The sequence below is a fragment of the Trichosurus vulpecula genome, chromosome 5, assembly GCF_011100635.1.
Source record: "Trichosurus vulpecula isolate mTriVul1 chromosome 5, mTriVul1.pri, whole genome shotgun sequence".
Classification (NCBI taxonomy): domain Eukaryota; kingdom Metazoa; phylum Chordata; class Mammalia; order Diprotodontia; family Phalangeridae; genus Trichosurus; species Trichosurus vulpecula.
In genome coordinates, this window is record NC_050577.1 from 159,225,038 (window position 1) to 159,240,012 (window position 14,975).

A 14,975-nucleotide genomic window follows, 5' to 3' on the forward strand; every position below is an offset into this window, starting at 1 on the left:
GATTTCTTGAGAGACATAGCAAAGATAGCTTTCCTCAATGGCCCAATTATTAAGATGAAGTAAAATATAAAAGAGGGAGAGATGTCTCACCAAAGGTGGAAAGGGAACAGCAGAGTCCAAATGAAAGAGAAAGTCCCTATATATGATTAAGTTCTCCAGATGCTGTTTACAAATAATATCATGCTGACTACAGCAAGTTCTAGGTTAGTACAAAGACTTATGAATGAGATTTCCAACCATTAAAAAAAGTTCAGGGTAAGCTACCATGAAAAACAAGAGAATAAAAAAGTACCTATTATCCATACCGTGATATTTATGATAGATATACATGATCTAGTGAGGTAGAATATTAATACATATATTCCAGGCAGTGACTGCAAAAATGGACAATGCTATGGGCCCAGAATTAAGGAGGAGAAAGAGAACAAGCTGAATTGCATTTGAGGAATTGGGTGGCCCTTTCAAAAATACATGCTTCTCCCTGAAACAAAAACTCATCTTTTCAAAACCAATATTCTTTTGGTGAAGCTATGAGATTATGAATTTTAGCCTACACAAAATCTCTAAAGAATCAAAATTAGGGGTTATCAAGAAGTCACTGTAGGGAGATGTGGTGAGCATTTTATCCAATGTTGACTTGCATGCAGGAAGCCACACAAATAGGATGAATGACCATAATATAAGGGGGGACAATTTTGTGGTGAGAGCAGAGGATGACTGATAAACTACTCATCTGCTCAACAAATATGTATATGATATTAAGGAACCCAGAGGAAGGCCTCCAGCATATTGGACTGACCCCTGGTGACAGATTTATTGAAAAACATTGGTAAAGGCTTCCCTGAATAAGATGTGAGTGGATTGTGGGTGTGTTGCATTGGAAAAAGTACCCATATCAATGACAATACAAATCATTTGAAGAAATAATCATTTGTTCTAACAAACTTATCACTTCTTCACCCAGAGTTGAAAGTCATTCTTCACTTCTCCCTTATCCCCCATATCTAATCAACCATCAAATCCTGATAAATCTACTGACAAGAAATCTCACATCAGTCCTATTTTCTACATTTCCATCAGTATCATCTTAAGATCATATGATTTAGGACTGGATAGAAGTCCTGTGCCTTCTTTTATGAATAAAGATTGAAGACAGTCACACACCTAGTCCTAAGATTTACACCCAGATCCCCTACCTCCAAATAATTGTGTGTAGCATCCAACAGCTTCTAGTAGGCACTAATACAATGGTTTCCTAACTAGTCACCCAAATTCCAGTTGTTCTCTTCTCTAATCCATCCAATATATTACAGTCTGATTAATCTTCCTAAAGCACAACTAGACCTGTCATTCTTCAGCTCAAAAATCCTTAATCAAGTTCCTGCTTCCCATTCTACTTTATATTGCTATCTGTATACATAACTTTTTGAGAGGAAAAGGCATGTCTTACAAATTCTGGGCATGAACTTAATATCAAGTTGAAATATTCTTTTTTCTGAGTGATGTGGCAAAGTAGCAAAAATTCATATTTTATAAATCCTATTTTTCCCCTTTCACATTTTGATTTAAGGAGGGGAGGTTTCTACATGGTCAGTAATATCACTCACTAATGGCAGTAGCCACTTAGCAATAGGAGTGCCAACGAAATAACAGAAACCCGACCAGAAATTAGGAAGCAACATGACTGGTCAAGAATGTGTCATTTATCTTTATCTTGTGACCAATATGTGATAGGTCCCAAGTTCCAAAATGCATTGATTGAGTAATTATTATTGGCTTGATTAGCTACATGATAGAAAAAAAACAGTGAGTTAGGTAACAGGAAACCTGGTTCTAACACAATATAACTGTGAATATAGGCAACACTCTTAATTTCTCTAAGACTCCATTTTCATAACTGTAAAAATGGTATAAAAACATGTACCATTTACTTCATTATCTGTTTTGGGGAGAGTCCTGTACTTCATGAACCTTAAAGCACTATATAAACACCATTTTATTACTAACAATTAGTATTAAGACACAACAGCATGGACAGTAGTCATCTACATTATAATATACTGATGAGACTGTAATATATTAAGGGGGCACCTTCTGAACATACACTATGATTATTACTGATTTTTATTCATTATGACCATAGTGCATGAGCCTTCTCTCCAGGGGATATTTAAACTGTACAAGGCTTTAAATTAACATCCACATAAGTTCAGACTTATCCACTCCACTGTCTATCCATCACTTGGTTTCCAAGGCCAAAATGCAGTGTCTGCCCCATTACCAGCTGTTCTCCAACCTGATTAGGTAATGTCATTGCCTTCCTTCAGGGGTATTCCATTCACTGTGGAAAATAAATTGGGTCCTGTCCACAATCTAGACCTCAGATCCCAATATTTTCAGCTCTAAGTTAGTAGCATCCCTCTTTTATTTAATTAGGTTACCATCACTACTACAACCTTCACAATTTGCTATGTCATAATGGCTGGCTTCATGACTTTACTATGTAATATGTTCTCCTCTGGTAAGGATTTGCCACCTACTAAAACCACATCATTTTACTTTTAGATAGAAATAATACTTAGCATGGTGCTAGATACACAGTAGGTACAGTATTCAATAAAATTCGTGATTGGTGATACAAAACCATCTGTCAAATTGTCTGAAAATCATAGAGTACCTCAGGAAAAAAATGTCAGAATTGGTACCAATAATGCCGAGAACATAGTTCACATTAATGTGACTAAGAACTATATGCACTGTTTCGTGACAAATGTCAGGTTAAAAAAAAAAATGTGCCTAGCAGAGTGGAGTGGAAGAGAGAGCAACGATTTTTAGACATGATCTCTATTTGAATCCTAACTTGCTATATGCCACCTATATATAGCCTGAAGTATGTCACTTAATTTTTAAGGGCCTCATTTTCCTCACATACAAAGGAAAGGGTTTCAGCTAGATAGTATCTAATGTCCTTTCCATCTTTTTATCCTGTGTTTAATAAAGAGTGACTTGACATTAAAACCATGAGATAGTTTTGTACAATACCATTTCATGATAAAGGCAGCATTATCTAGATTCACTAACTCTAGAAAGAGAGAGTATATTAAATGTACTGACCTCTGTTATTTGTGGGGGACTGAACCCACACAGGCTACAGACAGTTGTTTGACACTGAGTGCAAGTATTATAATTGGCCTTTTCTGGAGTGTGTAGCAGAAGTTCCGTGGTAGTGCAAAGAGGACAAAAGGTTTTTGGGGGGCCCTGTGCTGATGTCAGTGTTGTAGATGGAGATGAAGTTGATTGTGGTTGCAAAGGTTTTCCAGGCTCTGCTTGTTGGCTTGATGGTTTTGTAGTCTGCTGACCAAGGGATTTTGTTGGTCCTGGCTGTTGGGAGGGGGGTTTTGTGGGTCCTGACTGTTGAGCAGGAGTTTTCATGGTCCCTGGCTGCTGGGTGGGGGTCTTTGAAGGGCCAGGCTGCTGGGTAGATGGTTTTGTGGTCCCTGGCTGCTGGGTGAGGGTCTTTGAAGCCCCAGTCTGCTGAGTGGGTAGTTTTGTGGGCACTGGCTGCTGAGTGGGAAGTTTTGTTGGCCCAGGCTGCTGAGTGGGAGGTTTTGTTGGCCCAGGCTGCTGAGTGGGAGGTTTTGTTGGCCCGGGCTGCTGAGTGGGTGGTTTTGTAGGGCCTGACTGCTGAGCAGGTGGTTTTGTGGGGTCTAGCTGTTGGGCAGGTGGTTTTGTAGGCCCTGGTTGCTGGGAATATATTTTAGACAGGCCTTGTGATACTGTTTTAGCAGGATCTGATTTTGCAGGGTCTGGCTGAGATTTGGTCGGACCTCGTTGTTGAAGTGGTGGTTTTGCCTGTTCTGATCGTGAAGTGTCTTCTTCTGTAGGCCCTAAAGCTTGAGTTGGCTTTCCTGTCCCAAGAGACTGAGGCTTAGTTTTTCCAGGTTGTTGAGGAGGTATTGATTTGGTAGTACCAACTTGCTGAGATGTAACTTTGGGAGGCCCTTGCGGCTTTGTACCTGGTTTAGGGGACTGCTGTTGAGAGGCGGGCTTTGTGATTCCTTCAGGTTTCCCCTGTTCCTTCTGAGTAACTTTCTGTTTCCTAGCAGTTTCTTCCTGGGCTACATCAGAGTCTGATATCAAATCAAATGGGTTAAATTTATTTACAACAGATGAGACAGCACTTAATGGGTTGGAATCTGTGAGAAAGCTAGGCATGATGCTTGACTTTTGTTCTTCTTTAAAATCCGTTCGAGATTTTGATTCTCTCAAGCTAGTAGTAGAAGGGCTCCTTCCAGGGGATTTCTGTTCAGTTCTCAAAGTGTCTGTTGTTCTACTTTTACTGAGAGTGGGTTGTCCAGGACGCCCAGGATCTGGAGGTTTCCCTGGTTGCTTTGGATGATGACTGGTATCAAACTCTGGTTTCCTGAGACAGTAAAGGAGAAAAGGAAATTAAAATAATGGAATTTACCAATCAAATAATCAGTATACATTGATTGCTCACCTACTATGTGCCAGGCACTGTGCCAGTCACTGGACATACCAATACTAAATTTGCATTAGTAAACATAGAAAAATTCCCTATTCTGAAGAAGCTTATATTCTTATGGGATTCTAAGAAACATAAGCAATTCTAATATTAAGTATATTGATGGAGGAGACATTCCTAAAATATGGCAGACTATATTTACAACACAGAAACAATTGAATAAGTAAATTTGAATAACTAGATGAATTCAGATTATGTTCAAAATTTGCTTTGTAGCTGACATGATACTTCTTCTAATTTACTGCATATCAATGACTAGATTATCAAATACTTTGAAGTCATGCCCTTACTTTGAGGTTTCCTCATCTACAAAATGAGGTCATTGGACTAGATGATCTCTAACGTCCCTTCCAGCTGTAAAATCCTAGGATTCCTATGAAATGCAGAAAAGAGGTAGTTAAGTGTCTACAAGGCCTATGGCCATTTCCCAATTAGCTGCAGAGAAAAGGAGGGATGCTAATTCCCATACATGGTATTATATGGTATTAATAAATGAATGTCTAACATCTTTAGTAAAAATAAAATGGGGACTACATATGTCGACTACAATGCCTGCACACATGTACATATGTACAGGAACATATGCATGATGTTCTGTTGCTCTTACACAGTATTCCCACAAGATATACTTATCAAAAATTAACATTCAGAAATTCTGGGGGGCAGCAACCCATCATTTTGTGCTGAAATTATCTCCAGAAAACAGTTAGAGTTCCTATACAAGCTCTTTCACAATTAAACTTTCTTACAAATATTTATTTTACCCATGACAATGCCACTAATTGAGGACGATTTCTAAAAAGTTGTTCCTATATAAGTCATGAGCAAGAAAAAAATCTCAGAGCTGCCTCCTGGAGTCTAGCTAATACTGAAGAATGAGTTTAAGCAATCTATCCCTAGAAAAGGCTCTATGAGTTGCTTAGAATCAGGAACTTCCATAATGAACATTTTCCTAAATGTTTACAATATGGTTGATACCTGTTGCTTGCTGGCATTAAAGGATGATGAGCAATTTCCTAGTTAATTACCTTCCATTTCTCCTTTCCTTATCATTTTTAACATTTCTTTCCAGGGCACAGAAAGATATAAAAGATGGATTTTACTTGACTCTTTTGATGACATGATGCATTTTCAAACATCTATAATTATATATTTCAAATGGTTGATCTTTTTTCCTAATTCATTTGGTTCCTACAGTGATCCATGACATTAACTTTTTAAATAATGGATATTCTACTGATGAAGATGCTACCAGAACATGCTGTACTGAAAAACACTCATTCTCATGAAATAAATTAGATTGTAAATATGCACTTTGTAAATGAGTAGCCTTTTAATTTCAGCAAATAACTGTTCTATTTGATTAAGAAAGACTAATTAAAAATGAACCAAAGAAACTTAGGATCAAAGAATATTTTAGAATCAAAGAATTTTAGAGCTAGAAGGGACCTCAGACATTACCTGGTCCAACCATCGCAGGATAATGAAGAAGACAATGCAATCCAGAGAAAAGTGATTTGTCCCGGTGTAGTAAAGTTATTAACTTTGTCATTGCCAAGGCTGGGACCCACATCTCTTTACTCTCAGTTTAGTGGTATATTCACACAAATATGGTTTACTGATAGCCAAAACTTGGGACCAAAAAAACCTCAAGTTCTGTGGATGCCAAAGTTGAATATAAGATTTACTTGTTGAGTGATAAATCTGTGAGCTTTGAATTGAGCATTTTAGTAGTTAGCTCAAATTCATCTTGTCAAGAAATTACCTACTTCACTATGTAGAAGGCTGGGCACAATTAGAAAATCTAATACACATAGAAAGCAACTTACAAACTTACTTCTAAAAGAAATGGAAATTTATTTTATATGACTATATCTACTAAAAAGGATTTTATTTTCTTTTTCATTGACACAGATTGGGGGAATGGAAAGAGCACTAAACTTCCAAGTTTAAAGTCCCACATTCAATTTTCATTTCAATACTTCCTAGAAATAAAAAAAAAACTGTGAGAAAATCACTTAGTATTTTTGAGTCTCAGTTTTCTTACTTCTTAAATGGGGATAAAAGTTTTTGTTATAAGCTTTAACATGCTATATAATTATGAACCATTATTTTTATCATTTATCATTCTACATAGATGTCAAGAAATCAGAGTACAAGCCCAAAAGGGATATATTTTTAAAAAGATATGCAACTCATAATATAAGTTAGAAATGGAGGTTATCTCACCACTTTATGAACATAAAATCAGTCAAAGAGCTTCTAAAGCTTTTAGGGGAAAAAACCTGGGTTTTTAATTTACTTTAATCACTGAGTTTATGATGGATACATCACTCACTTCAATACAGAGTAAACCACCTTCTTCAACTTGATTAACATCACCTTGTTAGCAACTGCATCTCTATCCCTTTCCCTGGGACTTAACTGCCTGCTCTCCAAGCGTTTTAGAGATAATGTCCTAATTCATTTTAATTAAACAAGAAAAAGTTGAAAGAATTTATAGAAATAGTTGAAAACAATTAAGAGGAAAATTAATAGGTCACTAAACTGCTTTAGTATTTCAAAACTTAAATGTTCAAATTTTACACTGGCCACTGTATAAAAATATTGTTAGTTGATATAATAATACAAATCATATTCAGCTCAGAGTACAAGTTATGGGTAAGACTGACCTTTTTTTGGAGTATTTGGCAAGGAATGCAATTTCCTAGAGCAAATTATTATACAATTACTGAATTGAAATTCTCAACTTTAAGGTATTTTCAAATAGCAATTTCTCTGTGTTAATGTAGATAACATTTCTGGCTGCTCTGCTCTGAGGGGAGAAAAACCACAGATAAAAGGTATTCATTCAGAATATTTTGGAGCTTTCATGATATTCTCAGGGTCCATACCCTGGGATTGCATTATAGTTGATACCAATTTCAAACAAATTATTTTAGTAATTCAGTAAATAAAATTCCTTGGACAGAATACATGACAAACCATCATTATACAGAATCATATTCTCATACAAAAGAGTTTTATAATGAAGTTCTAACAAATGAATCTTTATTTTCTTATGGCTAGATTATTTTGTAACATCCAACTCATATGTGTGTTACCTAGAAAGGATACAAAGAGCCATGGTGAAATTTTGACCTGTTTGTAACAATGACTACATTCTTACTGAAAGTTACTTTCACCAGCAATTATAGCTGCATTAATTAAAAAGAAACACTAATTATGTGAAATTTAAGAGTCTTCATTGTTAGAAAATATATACACCACTATATTGACCTCACTGCTATTAATAGTTATAATTATGGACAGCAAAAGAACCAAAGTGATTAATGCCTAATAACTGTCAAAGGTGATATTACTGCAGTGTAAAATATGGGGAAAATGAAATGGAGATACAATTATATGACCAGAAAAAAATCTTTAAATGATACATCTTGGCCAATCCTAGTTTGGTGGTTAATAATCTCTTAATGTAGCACCTATGCAGTTAAATAAAAAATACAAAGAAAATTTATTGAATTATAAATGATATACTGTGTTATAACCTTTCCTCAACTACTGTGATCAAAACTCCAATCCCATAGGTCCACTTTCAACCTGCTGAAATAAAAAAAATAAGTACATACTATATTCCTCTTAAAACCTGGATGTTATCTCACTCTAGGAGAAATCAAGTTATAGTCATTGCCTAGGAGAGGCTGAAAGAAATGCTCAACACGATATCAAAGAAGAATAGTACCAGTGAAAACCTCAGATTTCTAACACAATATCCTATTAATTAGAAGTGACTCTCAGGAAAGTACTTTGGAACTTACCCATCTGTAGCTGAAGAAAATATTAAGAAGGAAAGGTAACAAAATTGGGTTTTCTCATGTGTGTATAAGGGATCAAAAGAACCAGGAGCACTTCCTGTGCCACCTATAATCTTCTACCATGCTGTCTAATTCCCGATACTTGGCCCTTCTTTTGATTTCAGTTCCCTTTTATCATTAGATTTTAATTATTTCCCCTGACAGCTAATTACAGGGAGAAAATATCTTACAATAATTTTAATAAATATACATATCTTTTGAATTGGTATATTAAGCAGCAGACATAATAGCAGCTGTCTTAAGCTAGAGGGATATAAAAGAACCATCAGAAACATCCAATACCATTTACAAATTCCCAGTTTTCCTTAGCAGAGTGCTGAGGTACATAAAATTGGAGAATTGAAGTTGATCTTTAGAGATAACCAAATTGAGGGAACTGAAGTCCAGAAAGAATAAATGACTTTTCCCAAAGTTCTCAATGGCTAATAAGCACTAGAACTAAATTTCTTCAATCCAACTCCAGACATCCTTCCATGAGATCATGCTGCTTCTTCATAAGTCAATGAATATGTGCCTTTCACATAAGATAAAATATATGGATAGTACAAAACAAGCCACTATGACAATGAAAAACCGAAGTAAACAAAATGCTTAAAGTATTAAGTCCAAAAAATGAAACATAATCATACCTGATTGGAATACAACTAATATCACTTACTAATAACATACTGCCTTAACTTTTTCAATATACACCTTTGTAGATGTTATTACAATTTACCTTCACAAAAATAATACTTTGAGGCTGATATTATCAAATATATTTAATAGATGAAAATGCTATGGCACTGGTATATTAGGTGATTTTTCTAATTTATTATGGACAACTTAGGACGGTCAATCTGGAACCCAGAGGTGTGAATACATGTGAGTTTGGTTACACAGGCATGCACATGTACACTTGTTTCTTTTCTTTTATCATTATTGAGAGAAACTGTGTGGTCTCCTAATAGCTTCCAAAAAAAGAGAAACAGATTGAAGACATTTACAGAGGCCTATATCTTTGAAAAATGGAAATGTAATGTAGTTATAAGAAAGCTTATATATTTCTTCTCTGTGGATTCTATCTGACACTAAGATCTTGGGACTGAAAAGTATTGTTGTATAAGCAATAATTATGTGACTGTGGCTAAGGCAAAAACATATCTATTACATACAGATTCATAGACTAACATGCTGTTCTTTAAGATTTAATAAATTAGAAGCAAAAATAAAAATCACAGCTAGTATTAACAATTATTTTTGAAAGACAGATGGGCCTCAATTTCCTCATCTGTAAAATCATGGAACTGGATGTGAATTACTAAGAAGCTCCTTTCCAGTTCTATGTTCCTAAGAAGCTGTGGCATTTTTAGTCTATGAAATAATATTGAATCCTAATTCATAATTTCTAATAATTCAAGTCTTCGATAAATAAAAGTGACACAGAAAAAACTGGAATGATTTTCAAAAACAGTTTCCCAATATTTTGAAATATTGCTGAAATCACATATTTTACAAAGTTAGAGGAGTCACAAGTTTAATGGGAATTGTAGTTCTCTTGGTACATTAAGGTTTTTTAATCAAAAGGAATCTTCTCAATAAATTTTGAAAGGAAGTGTTCAATATTAAAACAATAAAATTTTCATAAAATATCTTCAACATCTCCTAAACACACATATATTAATTGCCTATTTTAATTATCCTTTCAATAAACCCATATTATCTCAAGTAAATTAAATATTATTTATTTCAGATAAGTAAATAAGAACTTATGCCCTGGTTTTTATTTTTTTCCCCTTCAAATTTAGCCCCCTTCCCTAAAAAAAAAAAGAAAAGAAAAGAAAAGAAAAAAGAAAAAAAAAAAGCCCCAATGTTTTTCCTCTTAGATTGTGATAACAGAGGAAGACTCATTTCAGCACCATGGATAGGGAAGTGGTCCCTTTTCTCTTCCCAGAGGTGGTGATCCTGTTTACAATAATGAGGACTGGCCAAGCATTCTGTCCATGATTGTGCACACTTCTTACTGTTATTAATTAAGAAAAAAAAATTTATTGGAGATAGGAAGGAAGAAAGTGGGGAGAATATTAGCAGGTTACTATTAATCGTCTTAACTCTTGCATTTGCTAAGGAAGGTAACTAAGGAGTTTGTAACCTTCTTGTAAATACATACTGTATGTTACACAACGTATATAAATTATTTCCAATTTAATAAAAGTTACAACATGTAATTCTATGAAATAAAGTGATACTTTGGCATATGCAAGGCGTAGATTCATAAGATTTAAAATTATACTAATAGACATGTTAGAAAAATACTAACCTACTGATTCGTATATGCTACAGGATGCTTCATCATTCTCATAAAATAGTTATACCTGAACTATACCCCCTGATTTCCTTTAAGAATTAAAAAAAAAAGAAACAGCCACCAGGAGAACGGAAGGTATTATTAAAGATATCATTAACTGTTATGTACAATGGGAAGAAATTTCTGATATTACCAAAGATAAGATACAGGCAAAAATACTACTCTAGCTCAACACATTCCGTGTTGTTTTAATGGAATACTTCTAGATTAATATATTTAAAAAAACGTCTTTGGATGTCATCGGATAAGAAGAATTTGAAAGATCAGAATTACAACTTAAAACCACACTAAAACCCCACAATAATGTAATGCTTGGCTATTTCAGCGAAACTCTACTACAAATCCTTTTTTTTTCCCTCACCCATCCAGATGGCATATGATCACTGTATCCCCACCCCATTAGTGAGAATAAAATAAAGGGAGGTTACATCTATGCACCACTCTACTCACACATACGTGCTCACACATATGTGCCTATGGAGCTGTAACACGTATGCATAGACATATATATGTATACATATAATGCTGTGCATGCCTTTGCATAGAAGGTGGTTCCGCTGCGGCGGGGGATACGTTTCCTTTGGGCAGCCCCTGCGCCCTTGACATGACAGCAGCGATCTGTCTCCTCTCCTCCTCGCTCAGCTGGCTCAGATCCGCCTCCATGCCGGCCGGGATCATGGTGTGTAAGGTGCTCCCCGCCCCGCCGTCCGCTCCTCCGGCTGCTGCCGCCGCCGCCGCAGCAGCTGTCAGCCCTTCAGGGAGACCTTCCCCTTCCAAGCTCGCTTCGTTGCCCATGGCTCAGGGAGGCTCCACAGAGGCGAGCTCCCCACCCTCCTGTGCCTCTTAGCCTAGATGCCGGCAGCCAGAAGGGGAAAATAACCCCCTACTCCTGCTGTCGGGCGTGTAGACAGACAGATGTGACTCCACGGGTGAAGGATCAGGGTTCCCTCCCTTCTTCTAGTACACAGCTGGATGGCTGGGAGCGGAAGCCAGTGGATTAGTCCAGTTCGCAGGTAACTACCGCTATTGGTTCCTCCATGTTGGCCGGTATCAAACAACGTTTGCTAGAGATTCCTCCTGGCTGCTGCAGCTCCTGCTTCCTAAGCTAGAGAAGAAACAGATCTGAGCTGTGCCAGGCTGATTCCGTCCCCTCCCTCCCTTTCTCCTCCACCTCCTCCTCTCCCTCCCTCTTCAGTGAGCATGCTCCTCTCAGAACAGGTGATTTCTCCACCCACCCACCCCCCCGGCCACTCCCACTCCGATTTTCCTTTTTTCTTTAGCCAACTCACACTAATGCTTTTAAAGGTATAGGGAGTTAGTAGAGAAACAGCCCAGGGGGAAAAGTCCAGCGGTTTTTTTTTTAAGGCATTGCTCAGGGTGCCTTAATCTGGATTTTAGCCTACTGGAAGAAGTCTAGGGGCTTTATGGGTTGCTTTGCCTCATGGGATTTGTAGTTTATTTTTCCCAGGAAGGACTCAGTCTAAGTGACCCTTGAAAAGGTTTCAGGTAATTGTAGTCTTATTAGCTAAGAGGCTAGTAGAGAGAGATTAGCACCTCTTGGGGACTATGTTTCTAAATATTATGCAAATTAGTCCATTTAACTCAAGCTCTTTAGCACATTAATTAAGAGCTGCTTTAAATGGTGTACTTTCGGTAAACCAAACAAGGTTGAATATTTATAAATGCTCTTATTTCCCAGGTCTGTGGATTCTCCCATTTGTAGAGAATTGTGGGAATCGTAGTTCCAAATGTGATACTAGCACAGTACAGGAACAGACTTTGATTATCTGTTCTTTATATTGCTGACTGCTAAAACAGAAGTCATGGCTAACATATTTTCCTTTGGTGCTAGGTGTTAATCCTGTCTGCTGTCTCTATTAGGCCCCCAAGTGTTCTCCTTGCCAGGTGGGTCCATGGTCAAGGAGAAGAAAAAGTCTGATAACTATCAAAGGAATACAGATGAAAATTAAAATATAAGTGTTATTCAAATAGTTCCTTGGAAGATTGCTACAATATTACATTAGACACAAGACAATACCGAGAAAGGTGAACAGCTAGAGTTGTGGCTTAATGAACCTCTAGTTTTAAAAGTAATAATTCCTCCTTTCTCAAGTGGTTCCAAAATGGTTTCATCATTTGTGCCCTGCCTGCCTGCTTTCCTAAAACTTTAAAAACCACTTTGACACACTTTGTCATAATGTCCATTTCCTCAAACAAATTCATTTTGAATTTCTGCAGGGGGAATTTTTTCTACAGTTTAAAAATAAAATCACAGCATAAACCATGTCCTAGGGATCAGGTGTCTAGGAGAGCAGCCATTTTTAACTAAGAGCACATCAAGTTACCAAGACTTACATCTGATCCACTTGGCAGTGTAATCTACATTCCAAGCAAAATACTCTTCTAAAGGTACAATCATTGCACCACATAAAAAAAGTTTTGATAGTTAACAATATAAAATCACTTCTTTAAAAATCTTTGTACTTTTTTCACATCAACAAAGCAGAACAAGAGGACCACATTTACAACCACTACTATCACACATTATATTCTTAAGCGTATTATGATGTGACTTTCATAATTATAAGGATAAAAATTATTGACGAAATCAGAAACAAATAGAATCATAAATCTTTAGACTAAACAAACCAAGTAACTTAGCTTCCTTTCGACCACAGTCGTAAGAAAATACCACAATTCCTTTTTTCGTTCCTAGAGGATTTTTAGCTCTGGCTTAGGCTTCTGTGCAGACAAATATAAATAAACAAGGACACACTTTCAAGTCCTTGGGACACTATGTAATTGAGCCATACCCAGAACTTCCAGAATTTAATATATGTGTCCAAGTGAAGAGAATGAGAATCAAGAAGGTGGAAGAGGGGGCAAAAAATGAAAGAATCATATTGTTTCCCATCTCCACATCAATCAAATCCAGTCTCCAAAATTGTATAGCAAATCTCTGTCTTATTCTCCCTGTTTAAGCTTTACTGTGAACAGGCTGAAAAATCACCACACCATACATATCATTTTCTTTCCTTCCACAAATATTGTCAATAGTTCTTTCAAAATTGCAAATACTCTCAGGATGAAAGCTTCCAAATCTCAGTTGTTTCCTGCTCATTTTTCAGAATTAATCATTAGCCATGAAACTTGGATTAAAACCAGGACTTAAACAGTTGACTGACCAAAAATACTTATTTTTAGTCTCACCTTGTCTTATTCATCACCTTCCTATCCAAGTGATGTATTGACCTACATCTCTAGATAACCTGATCTTAAAATTCCCTGTTTACCTATGCCAGTGATCTGATTCAGCTTCACTGCTCTCTATTTTCCCCTTACCTAGCTATGGTTCTACTTCTGAAGAAAATCATAAACTGAATTTGTTTATTAGCACTTACACAGCATTTAGAGGTTGCTTCCATAGAATGGGGTAACCCTTTGATAGTATCTTCACACACATCATTCAAATAAGTATTAAGCCTCAGGACTAGTTATTGCTTAAGAATAAGTGTTAAAAAGCAAAAGTGAAAAAAGCATCAACCTTAGAGGGAAGATCTCAACATTATAAGGCTGATGTGCAAGAAGTTATATATCATAGAAATAAACAAAAATGAAATGTTCATTCTTTGAGAAAATACTCATTTTCCTAAAAATGAAACGAAAACATAGCTTGCTTGTCTGTATTCTATGATTGTTCATTTTGAATGTTGATGATTGAAACATCCTTTTTGTGGGAATAAGGGGGACATCTGGGTATATAATTACATCAGAGGAGGAAACTCCATGTATGGACAGTCCTTCCACTGATGCAGATTGGCAACTCATTTACAGCTTGTAGTCTTAAAGAGTTACCAGCTCCCAATCTCATACATCACACTTTTTTTTTTCAGAACAGAGATTATACCAATTTTATTCTACATGCATTTACATGTAAGGCATTTGCACTTGTATTCAGACTATGTTATAGTTCTTCTATTCAGTCTAACTTGAAACAGTTTAGAATTTATCTATCTGATCAGGATGCTGCTGTAACAAGGATCAAGACATCTTTTTTATTTTCTTTTTACATGATTGCACTGCTTTTGAATTGCTCCTTTCAACCATTTCTCTTAGTTCTGTTTTCAGAGTGTAAAAATGGGATTCACAGCTATGGTGGAAGGAATTCAAGTGAGATCACAGTTGATTGTGAACAGGCCTCTCAACT

At 36.3% G+C, this 14,975-nt stretch overlaps 1 protein-coding gene across 1 annotated transcript in view; it reads right to left on the reverse strand.

Moving 5' to 3' along the window:
- Positions 1-12,001, reverse strand: part of LOC118851101 (protein piccolo-like) — a 41,739-nt gene extending 29,738 nt beyond the window's left edge. The window contains exons 1-2 of the mRNA XM_036760652.1: positions 11,304-12,001; positions 3,115-4,423 (exon numbers count right to left, since the gene is read on the reverse strand). Of these exons, the coding sequence (XP_036616547.1) occupies positions 3,115-4,423; positions 11,304-11,563 (1,569 nt within the window). The 5' untranslated portion in view covers positions 11,564-12,001. The remainder of the gene's footprint in view (positions 1-3,114; positions 4,424-11,303) is intronic.
- Positions 12,002-14,975: the final 2,974 nt, after the last annotated feature.